The sequence below is a fragment of the Mauremys mutica genome, chromosome 10 (genome assembly GCF_020497125.1).
Source record: "Mauremys mutica isolate MM-2020 ecotype Southern chromosome 10, ASM2049712v1, whole genome shotgun sequence".
Taxonomy (NCBI): Eukaryota; Metazoa; Chordata; order Testudines; family Geoemydidae; genus Mauremys; species Mauremys mutica.
The window spans coordinates 25,336,528-25,350,472 of NC_059081.1; the positions used below are offsets into that span (position 1 = coordinate 25,336,528).

The 13,945-nt window shown below is 39.8% G+C and overlaps 1 protein-coding gene across 1 annotated transcript in view; it reads left to right on the forward strand.

The window, feature by feature from the left end:
* The window catches only part of MBD5 (methyl-CpG binding domain protein 5), a 225,853-nt gene that overhangs the window by 142,034 nt on the left and 69,874 nt on the right, over nucleotides 1–13,945 (forward strand). Inside the window, exons 6-7 of the mRNA XM_045031982.1 lie at nucleotides 9,771–9,897; nucleotides 10,322–10,456. Of these exons, the coding sequence (XP_044887917.1) occupies nucleotides 10,344–10,456 (113 nt within the window). The 5' untranslated portion in view covers nucleotides 9,771–9,897; nucleotides 10,322–10,343. The remainder of the gene's footprint in view (nucleotides 1–9,770; nucleotides 9,898–10,321; nucleotides 10,457–13,945) is intronic.

The following is a 13,945-nucleotide window of genomic DNA, read 5'->3' on the forward strand; positions in this document are numbered from 1 at the left end:
CTTGTTGAGGAAATAGTTGTAGGGGACAACCTTGGCTCGAGTGATCATGAGCTAATTCGTTTCAAAATAAATGGAAGGATAAACAAAATTACGATTTCAAAAGGGCTAACTTTACTAAATTACGGCGACTAGTTAGGGAAGTGGACTGGACTAACATATTTAGGGATCTAAAGGCGGAAGACGCCTGGGGTTACTTCAGGTTGAAGTTGCAGGAGCTGTCAGAGGCCTGTATCCCGAGAAAAGGAAAACAGTTCGTAGGTAGCAGTTTTAGACCGAGCTGGATGAGCAAGCGTCTCAGAGGGGTGATTAAGAAAAAACAGAAAGCGTACAAGGACTGGAAAATGGGAGGGATCAGCAAAGAAACCTACCTTATTGGGGTCAGAGGGTGTAGGGAAGCACTGAGGAAGGCAAAGAGCCGGGTGGAGATGGACCTAGCGAAGGGGATTAAAACCAATAGCAAAAGGTTTTTTAGCCATATAAATAGGAAGAAAACCAAGAAGGAAGAAGTGGGACCGCTTAAAACTTTAAACGGAGTGGAGATTAGGGATAATCTTGGCATGGCACAATATCTAAACGAATATTTTGCCTCGGTCTTTAATGAGGCTAATGAAGGGCTAAGGAATAGTGGTAGAGGGACTGATGGGAATGAAGATATGGGGGTAGACATTACGGTATCTGAGGTAGAAGCCAAACTTGAACGGCTTAACGGAAGTAAATCGGGGGGCCCGGATAATCTTCATCCTAGAATATTAAGGGAATTGGCGAGTGAAATTGCAAGTCCGTTAGCGATGATTTTTAATAAATCTCTAAACTCGGGGGTTGTACCGTTTGACTGGAGATTAGCTAATATAGTTCCTATATTCAAGAAGGGGAAAAAAAGTGACCCGGGTAACTACAGACCTGTTAGTTTAACATCTGTAGTATGCAAAGTCATGGAAAAAATTTTAAAGGAGAGAGTGGTTACGGACCTTGAGGCCGATGGCAACTGGGACAAATTACAGCATGGTTTTACGAAAGGTAGATCGTGCCAAACCAACCTGATCTCCTTCTTTGAGAAAGTAACAGATTTTTTAGACAAGGGAAATGTGGTGGATCTAATATATCTTGATTTCAGTAAGGCGTTTGATATGGTACCGCATGAGGAATTACTGGTTAAATTGGAAAAGATGGGGATTGAAATGAAAATCCAGAGGTGGATAAGGAGCTGGTTAAAGGGGAGACTGCAGAGGGTCGTATTGAAGGGTGATCTGTCGGGTTGGAGGGGGGTTACCAGTGGAGTTCCCTCAAGGTTCGGTTTTGGGTCCGATTTTATTTAATCTATTTATCGCTGACCTCGGAACCAAAAGTAGGAGTGGGCTGATAAAGTTTGCGGATGACACCAAGTTGGGAGGTATTGCCAATTCGGAAAAGGATCGGGATATCCTCCAGGGAGATTTGGATGACCTTGTAAACTGGAGTATTAGTAACAGGATGAAATTCAATAATGAGAAGTGTAAGGTTATGCATTTAGGGATGACTAACAAGAATTTTAGTTATAAGCTGGGGACGCACCAGTTGGAAGTAACGGAGGAGGAGAAGGACCTAGGAGTCCTGGTTGATCGTAGGATGACTATGAGTAGGCAATGTGATGTGGCCGTTAAAAAAGCTAATGCGGTCTTGGGATGCATTAGGCGAGGTATTTCTAGTAGAGATAAGGAGGTGCTAGTTCCGTTATATAAGGCGTTGGTGAGACCTCATTTGGAGTATTGTGTGCAGTTTTGGTCTCCCATGTTTAAGAAGGATGAATTCAAACTGGAACGGGTACAAAGAAGGGCCACTAGAATGATCCGAGGAATGGAAGGCCTGTCGTATGAAAGGAGACTTGAGGAGCTCGGTTTGTTTTCCTTAACCAAAAGAAGGATAAGAGGAGATATGATTGCACTCTTTAAATATATCAGATGGATAAATACCAGGGAGGGAGAGGAATTATTTCAGCTCAGTGCTAATGTGGACACGAGGACAAACGGATATAAATTGTCAGTCAGGAAATTTAGGCTTGAAATTAGACGAAGGTTTCTAACCATCAGAGGAGTGCAATTCTGGAACAGCCTACCGAGGGAAACAGTGGGGGCGAAGGACCTCCATGACTTTAAGATTAAGATGGATAAGTTTATGGAGGGGATGGTATGATAGGATAACGGGTTTAGTCAATAGGTCAATAACGTGCCACACTGGTAATTAGTACAAAGGGTCAATGTTGGGATATTGTTAGCCTTTTCCAGAGGGTCTGGCTGGAGAGTCTTGCCCGCATGCTCGGGGTTCAGCTGATCGCCATATTTGGGGTCTGGAAGGAATTTTCCTCCAGGGTAGATTGGCAGTGGCCCTGGAGGTTTTTCGCCTTCCTCCGAAGCATGGGGCAGGGGTCGCTTGCTGGTGGATTATCTGCTACTTGAAGTCTTTAAATCATGATTTGGAGCATTCAACAGCAGAGTCAAGGGAGAGAATTAGTTCAGGAGTGGGTGGATCGGCTTATGTGGCCTGCATCTTGCAGGAGGTCAGACTAGATGATCATAATGGTCCCTTCTGATCTTGAATTCTATGATTCTATGATCACATTTTTGAAAGATATCCCAATCTTGATGTAAAGACATTATGAATACCACATATATTGGAAAAATGTATTATATTATATTTTGCACTTCTATAGAACCTTTCATTCAAGCATCATGGAATTCTTTATAATCATGAGTGAATTAAACATAAGACCCTTCTGAAGCAGGATGTCATTATTGCATTTTACAGAATGGTTAAATCAAAGTCTGTCTGCTCTAAGTTAATTCATACCTGTGCAACTGGGCCAGTGTAGTTACATCATTGCCCCTTCCATCATCCCACTGCCAGTGCAGAAATACTGCACCAGCACAAAGCAGAGCTCACACACTGGTACAGTTGAGGACACTATCATAACAAAGTAAGCAGCAGTAGTTCAAACCCCACCCCAAGCTGGTGCATTTTAAAAATGTACCATTTCAACTCATCAACTCATCATAGCTCAGTTTTAAGATTGCCACAGTCTATCCTTTGTTTTCCCCATTTATGGGCAGGCTTGTGGGGGGGCTCCCTCAAAATAGAAAGTAATGTATTATGTCATTGTATGTGCAGCAATTCTTTACTCCTAGAATTCAGTACAACAAAGTAAGATCAGGAGAGAGAGAGAGGAAACATTTATCCTCACATTTGTTGTGATTAAGTTAATTGCTTAAGTGAAAATAGCACTTCACAAAATGTTCAATATTAATCTCATTAGTCAGCAGAATACTGAGTTTTAAAAATTAAAAACACTCCATAAATTAAAGCAACAAGCATTGTTGTCTAATTAGATGACAGTTGAGAATCCTAATTAATTGCTTTGAAATACTTAAACAGAGATTAATAATTAGCAAGTAATAGCCAAATGAGGTCTCATTTTAACTTTGCATAGCCTGAACATCAAGTTATTTACTTTGGGAAGCTAAAAATTGCTGTTGTGCTTCCATCCCCAGAGCTATCCTTTATAAGGGCATTTCCTATTTTGTTAGCATGTAGTTCATCTGTTTGTTTGTCGTTCTGTGTTCTTATGTGACATTCATCACTGTGTTATCTAGAATTATTTCAATGTTTAAATAAATTGACTTTCAGGCAAGTAAATTTTTTTCTCTCAACTTCTCCCCACAGGAAGGAAAGGTGCATGTGATGTTTGTTTTTAGTTACAAGGAAAGCTAATAAGTAATTCTGTAAGGGAAAGCAAAGTATAAAAAAGTGAGGTTTTTCTTTGGATCATAGAGTGGGAGTTTTGTGGATGCTCTTAGTTCTTGCGAAAGTTAAGTCTAGAGTCTGGGGCCCTTCTCCAAGAAAAAGCAAGCCCTATTTCCTGCACACGCACACGTCAGCAAACATCCATCAAGTCTTGTACGTATCCTTTCTCTGGCTGCACAGTAGATGCTTTGGACATTCATGAAGTTATTAGGTTTTTTTAAATTGTATAGACTACTTTGCATATATTAGGTCACCAAAATTTAATTAGCTGAGTTTAGCTCTTACTAGTTGAATTCAGTGAAATAAATATTATGTTTGTAGTTTTGTGATAATGCACAAGTTTAGACTGTTGTTTTTAGTTTCTAAATTACTTTTTGTTTTGCACTAAATATACCCATTTTCCCATGGGTTTAAAAAGAACTTATAATGTTTTACTTGGAAGCATTGACTACATAGCATGGAAAGGGGCAGGTTTGGTACATCCTGAAATGCAGAATTACAAAAAAGAAAGAACATGTATTAAAAACTAAAGCACATAAAGTAATAAGTGGAGGAAGCGTTTTTTTAATAAGTGATAACACAAATACCAGTACAGTGTTTTTATATGGTGTTTACATGAAATATCTTTTAACGTATTTCCCTGAGTTAACTTCAAAACAAAGCTAAAAAGAATAGTTTAAAGCACAGTATAAGGAGAGGCAGTGATTTGGTGTGGGGAGAGGGGGGGAGAGCATTCAAGATAGATAGGACAGCATAAACAGAAGAGCAGCTCCCCATCTCTTGAATTGCTAAGAGGTTATACAGAGAATATACATATTAGAATAGGTGGCCCTGATGTCTGAGAGTCATTACCTTAGGATGGAGGGAATATATGGAGAATTTTGACAAGATTTAAAAAAAAATGCTAGTCAGGAGAAGCAATCATTTTTATGATGTTGACTTAGTAAAAGACCCTGAGTTGGTGAGAAAAGTAGGGATCTCAGAATCTAGGTCGAAGCCACGTATTCTGTGGGTGACACACTTTCACCTTGGAAGCTGTCATTCTCTTTGATTTCATGATTCACTTATTGATCATTATTGGCATTGAAATCTACATTGAACCACCAAAATGTTCACTAACTTACTGATGTGGTGATGCCACGCCACTGCCCTTCTTTCACCTCCTCCTTCAGTTCTCTCCTAAGAACTTACTGATTTTGTCTAGCTCTGCACTACTAACTATCCACCTAGAATCCTTTGCCCTGTGCTTTCATATAACATTTATTATAAAAACAACATCATGAAAAGTAACTCTTCCACTTTACTCAGCACTGATAAGGTCTCAGCTGGAGTATTGTGTCCATTTCTGGGCACCACATTTCAGGAAAGATATGGACAAATTGGAGAACGTCTAGAGGAGAGCAACAAAAATTATTGAAGTTCTAGAAAACATGACCTGTAAGGAAAGATTGAAAAAATTAGGTTTGTTTAGTCTGGAGAAGAGAAGACTGTGGAGGGGACATAACTGTCTTAAAGTAAATAAAGAGGGTGATACATTTGTTCTCCTTAACCACTGAGGACAGAACAAGAAGTAACGGGCTTAAATTGCAGCAAGGGAGATTTAGGTTAGACATTAGGAAAGACTTCCAAACTTTAAGGGTAGTTAAGTGCTAGAACACATTACCTGGGGAGGTTGTGGAGTTCTCTGTCCTTAGAGGATTTTAAGAACAGGTTAGACAAACACCTATCAGGGATGGTTAAATAAAATTGGTCCTACCTCAGTGCAGGGGGATTGGACTAGGTGCCCAATCAAGGTCGTTTCCAGTCGTGAATTTCTATGATTCAATAATTCAGTTGTTGTAGTTTTTTATTAAACATATCTATGACCAAAAAAGTGTGCCGTGATTAAACAATTTGAATTATTTCTCTTCCTCCTTTTCTTTGTCTGTCATTGGACTTCATTATCATTTTTTACTGCCTGCCTGAAGGCTTGATACTAGCGATACGCTGAGTGCTGCTTTGGCAGTGATCAGCACTTTGTAAGATGTTTAAAATGTAAATTTCTAGTATCATGCATATCTTATTATAGGTTCTACATAATAAAATAATTAAAGATTGCCACCACACCAATGTGGCTAATGAAAGATTTGTACAAAAATGTTCATGTCAGCTGCTTAATTTTATTAATTATATATTGATAGTAATGTGCAATGGCTACAATAAATAATTTTTGATAATTTATCATTACACTTAATATAGTGGAAATGCATACAGTACTGCTGTAGTATATTACACTTTCCACTAGCGTTCCCCAACATATACATGCACAGACATATGCACGTGACTAGTCAAAGATTGAAATTATAATGTTATGTGCTCCTCTGTATGAGATCTTCTACACAAGAACCAAGGCTCTATTCCTGCAATTCACTACATGTGGGGTTCATTGGTGCTCCACACGGGTGCAGTAAATTGCAGGATCAGAAGCCCATGTCTGCCAAGCTGAGTAGCACAGTTCAGTGTTTTCTGTTTAGGGCCTTCATTGCACTATGTTGTATGCAATACTTGTATCTTGAAAAAAACCCTGACATGTTACTGCCATGTGGCCTATGTATTTAAATCATACCTATGCTCCTATTTTTGTGTTTGTTAAAATCCTGCTGTTGCTGTTTTCATATCCTTCAGCCTTGAACATTTCTCAAGGTCAAAAGGCTTGACAGAAAGAAGCCTTAGTCTAAAAAGCTATTCTTGGCTGAAACAAGCGTTTTGTGCCTCCTTACTGTACAAGCTAAAAATATTTTTAAAACTTCTATGCAGGCAGTTATGCAAATTACTCTCACTGTTTATCATATTTTTCAAGCCATGTATAATAGGAAATGGCTGGTCTGATCAACACTAGATGTTTTTAAATATCATGGTATTGGTCAGTGTTAGCTGATACAATACATTGCAAAACCAATAAAATAGGGTTACTTAAAAATAACTTGAAATACATCTTCAAATATATATTGGCTATAATTTCCTAGTAGTGGATCCAATATGGTTACATTCAATAGCAACATGAGGAAGCAAAATAGTCCTATTAGCAGGGTGAGAGATGGCAGTTCTCCTTAATATTTATCCCATGTGCTTCAATGTGGCTAAATTGTGATGATTTTTTATGTTATTATACAAAGTTAATTCTAACTGGAATATTGACTTATTTCACTGTCTAATACAGAATCTATAACTAAAGTACAATGTATAGTAATAATATACAGAGGTAAAAACTAACTCAGTCTTGCTCTTCATAAAAACTGACTTGGCCTAAGACATCCAACTAATCAGAACAAAGCAAATAAACAAAAATAAAATAGAAAAGATAAAATAAAATAAAATAATGTTCCGCTAAATCTTGATTGCACAAAAAAGTCTTGCAGTGTGACCTGCACTTTGCCAAACTCTAGCTAGTCTATCATATCCCTGTATTTCTAATGTGCCTATCACCATGGTTTCTGATTGTCAAATACAGAGATTAAAAGATGGGTCTATTGTTGTCTGACACTAGGCAAGTTGTTTGACTATATTTTAGTTGTTTGACTATAATCTCTGCTGCTCCCTAAGTTATAGCATATAAAATTGCATAGTGAATGAACTCTAGGGGAGAGAGAAGTGTCTTCATGCTCTTCAGTAGCATCCTGTATTGGTGGGATAGGAAGGAAAGGTCTGTGAAAAGAAGAGAGAAGATTTTGAACTCTGAAAGTTACAAGATATGAGTTCAATCTGGTCTGTGGTGGAAGAGAATTTTGTAGTGCAGAGCTCTGCTTCTGACTTCCATGAAGCTCATCTTAGACTCCATCAGCTGCAGTGTATTTGTCCATCATTGCAATGTCAGTAGATTATATATGAGCTTCCAAGTTATTTCTCATTGAGGGACTTGTAAAGAGACATTCATCAGAGAATACACTGCTGAAGATACCAGACACCTAAATTCTAGGCTTCTCCATCTAAATTTGAATATCCGTGGGTTATTATTCATCAGATAAATTAGTATACATTTTTCCGAGTTTTTACATTTATTTCCTGCCCATGTATCTAATCTCTCTGTTCCTTTGTATCCTTTATCTGTGTTCACTGGTGCTTGTAAGACCTCCCAATTTAGTAATAAAATAAGCTGTCTACTTAAAAATTAAAAGGCATGCATTCACAGTTCAAAATGTAAACTCAAGAGGGCCATACTTCAGGCAAGACGCCATGGATATGTTGGGCAGCTCAAGAGGTTTGAAGAAGCAGTTGGATTTAGCCTGACTTCTATCTTTTAACCAGGACCTTCCCTGACCAATCCTTAAGCCCCTTATTCTCCACCAAACTTGTATTTATTTAAAATTCTATGCATTCTCAAGGCTTACATCCCCATAAGGGACCTCCAGAATGGGGGAAATGTTAAACGGATTCCTTTAGAGCAAGATTACAAGCTATTCTTTGGGCCTTCTCCATGGCTGAGGAACAAGTCCCAAAACCAGCATCTGGCTCCCTTATCCCAAATGAAGGTTTACTCCCAAGTCTCTGCAACCTTAACCAAGACAGTGTCCAGCCTGCATCCTTGTCCTTCTAGCTCATGCCATTCTAGTAAATATCACACAAGGGTTTTAGAAAGAAAGTGTAAACTTCTTGATGTTCATATGTAAAAATAACAGTTCAAAGAACGTGTATTGCTTAAGTAAACCCATATGATACAAGCAATGTATGTGTTCCTATAGAATGTGTATGCTCAATGTTGTGTTTGTGGGTGGGGGATTGTTCTGATTTTCTTGTTAAATCCATAGCTTAATAGATAACTGCTTTGCCTTTAAGTATATACCACAAAATATTTGCATTATAGACAAGGTGGTGTTGGTGTAGGAAATTTCAATTTTTGCATTCTCTCTCTCTCTGTAACCTTAATGTTGAACTGGCATAGGATGTTCTATATGTAATACATTTGAACTCTCTCTCTTGAAGCACATTCCCTGTTACAATCAGCTGGTTCAATAGACACAGTATTGTATTTGAAAAATAATAGTTAGCAAGAGGAAAGATAGAGCAGATATAGCATTAACCTAATTCAAAATAAAAGCTCTAACAGCATCATTACTGCTGTGGAGATTCATCAGTGTCTTACCTCTTGATTTCTAGAACTATTGTTTTTATAGCTTTTACAGTATATTTAGCATTTGAACTAAATCTTTCCTATTCAGCTTCACCTTAATAAAACTTGCTTTCTAGAGAGTTAATTCTTGTTGAAATACTTATAAGTCTTCATTTTGGGGAGATAACAGGAGTTCATGTCATTGTGAACATATTTAATAGGGCTTACTCATACAATATAATGTTATGAGACAAGTTTATTACCTTTCCTGTGCCAATCAGGCAGTTCAGTAGGTGCTCTGATGAGATCATGCAGAAGAACGTGCAAACTAGTATACCACATCTGCACTGAGAAATCAAGTGATGCTGTCTTACTTTTTGCTATGATTTTTTGGGTTGATTACGTGGGTAGAATTAAAGCTCAAATATATTAACCTGTTCTGCAGTAATTTTTCAATTTAAAAACATTTAACTAAATTTCATTTTAGAAATAAGTTTTTTAAGTCATTAACTGAGGCAGATGGTTCAGTTGTAACTTACAGTAGAATACTTCTGTACTACCATTGAATTAAAATGGGCTATTTAATTGATCCAAATTGTGTATTCATCTTTTAGTGACTAACATCGCACACACTTAGATTTAATATGTGAATACTTCAGTGGCATTTATATGTAAACGATATACATTTGGAAGTTTACACTTCCTCTCAGGTTTACTTCTTTATGTGCTAAAGGTTTGATTCTAAGCTCCTTAAATAGATGGGGCTATATTAGTGAGTAACAGTTACAAAATCAGGCCTTGGGTGATGAGAGAGAGTAAATAAGTGGCTTATGGTATTTGAATTTTCAGATACATTTTATTGCACATTTGTTTAGCTGCACATGTTTTACACAGCTATGTGTTTTTTCAGGTTGTTTTATTGGAATTGTGAAGTCATGAAAGAATCACAGGAAGATACCCGCAGCACCTTGGATAATGAGTGGAAGATAAAGAGAAAGCAAAAAGAATGTGGCATATAAAGGGTGTAATACCTGGAGGTATTAACTCTGACTCATATCTGTAAAAATGAGACTAGCTCTCACAAAATACAAGTTATCTTAGACAGTCATCAAGCTTGGAGTCATGCTGTCAAGCTAAGAAATTCACTCCCCCCTCCCCTTTCTGACAGGTAATAGAGCATTGGTGAATTATGATTTTCCTAAATTGGAAGCACTCATTTTTACCCATGTAGTTCATCCTTATGAATACATAATAAACATTGCATATTTAATGTGCATTATAATGGGAAACTGACTCATTAGCAAAAAAAATGGCAGATTTTAAGGCCTTGGTTCCAAATTGAGCTGGAGCCTCCCAATGCACTTTGTACAATCTGGGAGAAGATGTATTGAATGGCCTTCTTTTGAAGGCAATAATGACATTTAATATAAGGATATCATCTTACTGTTGATATCTTTGAAGAGTCATAAGCAGAAACAGAAAAATGAATGGCGGAAAGGAGTGTGACGGAGGGGACAAAGATGGAGGTCCGCCAGCAGTACAAGTTCCAGTTGGCTGGCAACGTCGAGTGGATCAAAATGGAGTGCTCTATATCAGGTGAGGATTATGTAAATTCTGTGCTCTTTTTATTATTTATTTAGTTATTTATTTATTTTAATCATGACAGAAAGCACATACTAGTTTAAGGCAGTGACTCTCCTGATGATATACAGTAACTTTATGTATTTTTCCTTCTGGAAATATTAGAGCAAATGTTCTGCTGGTGTTAATTGGTGCAGCTCTGTCTAAATCAGCTGAGCTGTTCCAGGTTGAACCAGCAGAGAATTTGGCCTATCGTTCATTTTTTGTTGCCGCTTTGTTTTAAAAATTCCAGTATCCGGTTTTAATCACTGTACTTTTTTTAACTAGGCCTGATATAAAGTAGCATGAATAATTCCCTTCTGCTTCTTTTCTGTGGTTTTGAATTGTTCACATAGATTTTTATAGCTGATAACTATGTCAGATATAACACCACATTCATTTTTTATTATTCAGACCACTTAATACAAACTCAAAATATTTTACATTTACCTCTTTTGCATTAGTCTTCCTAGATTTATCATAGAATCATAGGACTGGAAGGGACCTTGAGACGTCATCTAGTCCAGTCCCCTGCACTCATCACAGGACTAAATATTATCTAGACCATTCCTGACAGGTATTTGTCTAACCTGGTCTTAAAAATCTCCAGTGATGGAGATTCCACAACCTCCCTAGGCAATTTATTCCAGTGCTTATCCACTCTGACAGGAAGTTTTTCCTAATGTTCAACCTGCACCTCCCCGGCTGCAATTCCAGTCCTAATAACCACTGGGAAGCATTTTATCCTACTTTTTCTACAGCAAGTTACAGTGGATCAGTATATTTGATTTGGGAGAAATGAAGTAACAGCTGCCCAAACTGAGCTTGAGCACTCCTGAATTTTGAGGTGTTCAAATCTGGAAGGCAGGTGCTGGGGGTGTGTGTGAGGGCGGGGGGGCTGTGGGCTCCACGGGGGAGCACGGCAGCTGATCTGAGTGGCACGGTAAGGGGGCTGGGGGGTTGGAGAAGGGGTAGGCGGTTCCGGGGGGGACCGTCAAGGGACAGGGAGCAGGGGGTGTTGGATGGAGCAGAGGTTCGGGGGGGGGCAGTCAGGGGCAGGGAGAAGGGGGGGTTAGATAGGTCAGGGGTTCAGGGGGGCAGTCAGGGGACAGGCAGCAGTTGGATAGGCATGGGAGTCCCAGGGGTTTGTCAGGGGACAGGTAGGGGGTGGGGTTCTAGGGGAGAAGTTGGGGGGTCTCAGGAGAGGGCAGTTGGGGACAAGGAGAAGGGAGGCTTAGATAGGAGCTGGGGTCCCAAGGGGCAGTTAGGGGCAGGGGTCCCGGGAGGGGGCAATCAGGGGACAAGGACCAGCAATGCTTAGATAGGGGGTGGGGTCCTGGGGGGCAGTTAGGGGCAGGGGTCCTGGGAGGGGGTGATCATGGGACAGGGAGCAGGGGGAGTGTTGGATGGGTTGGGGTTTCTGTGGGGGGAAGTCAGAGGGAGTGGATGGTGGCAGGGTGGGGCTACCCTCCCCGTGGAGTGTCCTGTTTTTTGAATGTTAATATATGGTCTCCCTACCATTCACAGCACTCACAGCACGCTGCCGCATGAGGTCCCCCTCATTCCTTTCCAGTTGGTAGTGGCCAAGAGAATGTTGGGAAATGTAGTTTTTTCCCTGCTCCAGGGCTGGCTCTATAGGCAGGGAGCTAACCAAGGAACTACAGCTCCCAGAGCCCCCTGTTGGTTCTCAGCTCCCATGCCACCCCTGCAAATGGGCTGCCCCAAGCAGGTGCTTGCTTTGCTGGTGCCTAGAGCCGCCCCTGCCTGGGAATTTCCAGTAAAAACAAAGTTCAGGTCACCCTACTGCTCTCAAGGAGCATGGTATCGGGACTCCTTCACCGCTTTAGGATTGAAAGTTAATTGTGTCTGGTACTAAGGCCAGACCATCAGGGGCTACCTCAGCACTGAGCACTTCAGCACTGGCTATTATGGTACCAATACCATTGGTACTGGTCTCTTTGGTGCTGGTCACTTCAGCATGAGTGTGTGAAACTAGACTCATCAGCACTGTGAACCCCAATGCTGTCTGCTCCCACCCCAAGGTTTACGGGACCACTTCTCTCAGTACTAAGGAAGTATGTGGTACTGAGGGATCTTCAGGTTTTGGATGAGTTGTGATCTCCGCTGCACTTCGCAGATCTAAACATTGCCACTATGATAGCAGTGCCCTCTACCTCATCAGCACAGAGCTCCTGGCTTAGCATTGTTATCTCTCAACTTACTATGATGCAACCTTCCACCCCAGCTTTGGCAGCTCCTCACTGCCCTTCAGATCTACAATGCTTTTTTTCATCTTCAGATTCCCAACACAGCATGGAGGGATCCCCTATATATTCTCCACGGGACCCCCTTTTTTTAACCTTATGAATACGAGGAAGTGTCAAGGGCTTCAGACACTTTCAGATCTCAGGGGGTATAGGTAAAGGCATATACCCTAGTATCCTTCTTCCTGGCCCCCAGACCCTTTTGCTTGTAGTGTTCCAACATTGTCCTGTCTTCATCACTCAAGATGTCTCACTTCTGCATGACTTCTGTGAGTGAGAACCTCCTCCCTTACACCATCCCAGGAAAACTACAGAGTCTCAGTTTTCAGCCCATGAATCTGATCTCCCTGAGGAACTATTTGAGGAGGAGCAGCCTCAGGCTCAATATCAGACGATGCCAGCTACTATCATCCCATCTATACCTTCTCACCCAGATGATTACAAGAGCTTTCAAGGTCTGCTCAGACATGTAGCCAGTTTCCTTAAAATACCAGTGGAGGACCTACAAGAGATCCCACATAAGCTCTTGAATGTTTTCCTGGCCTCCATGCCTTAGAGCTAACTCATAGCCCCAGCTGTGCCAATTAATCCGTATTTAAAGCACCACTAAACTCAGGTGAGAGGGTTTTGCATATGGACAAGAGTGGGGGTAGAGGCAACACATGAATAAGAACCTAAATTAACTCAGCAGTGTAGATGTAACCTAAGTGACAATTTGTTCCGTGGTGTACTTATTCAGAACAGATTGTAACGGTTTTGTTCAGCGCTATGTGACTAGTTAGTTCTGGAATTCCAGAGACAATATTGAAAACTAGGGATAATACTTGTTGAGTGAAGAAGTGATAATGAGAGGATCTTGCTTTAATCATCTTATAGTAAAATTATGCCTGAGTCTTTTCAGAGGAGTAAGAGCTGTTTTAAAGTATTTCAGTTTAGAGGAGGATGCATTTTTCTTTCCAACCTAACTTTTCTTTGCCTCAGACCTTTGTTGTATGCTTTTTAAATTACAGTTTAATTTTATTTCTCTTCACATGAAACTTTAATCTAAAAGTTTAACATCCCATGCACTTCAGATCTTATATGATTGTGTTATATACAAAAACTTAAAGTATTGTTACATTTAATTAATTATTTCATAAATAAATTGGAATGCTCCAGTCAGCTTCAAAAGAAAAATTAATGATTTAAATCTCTGTCATAT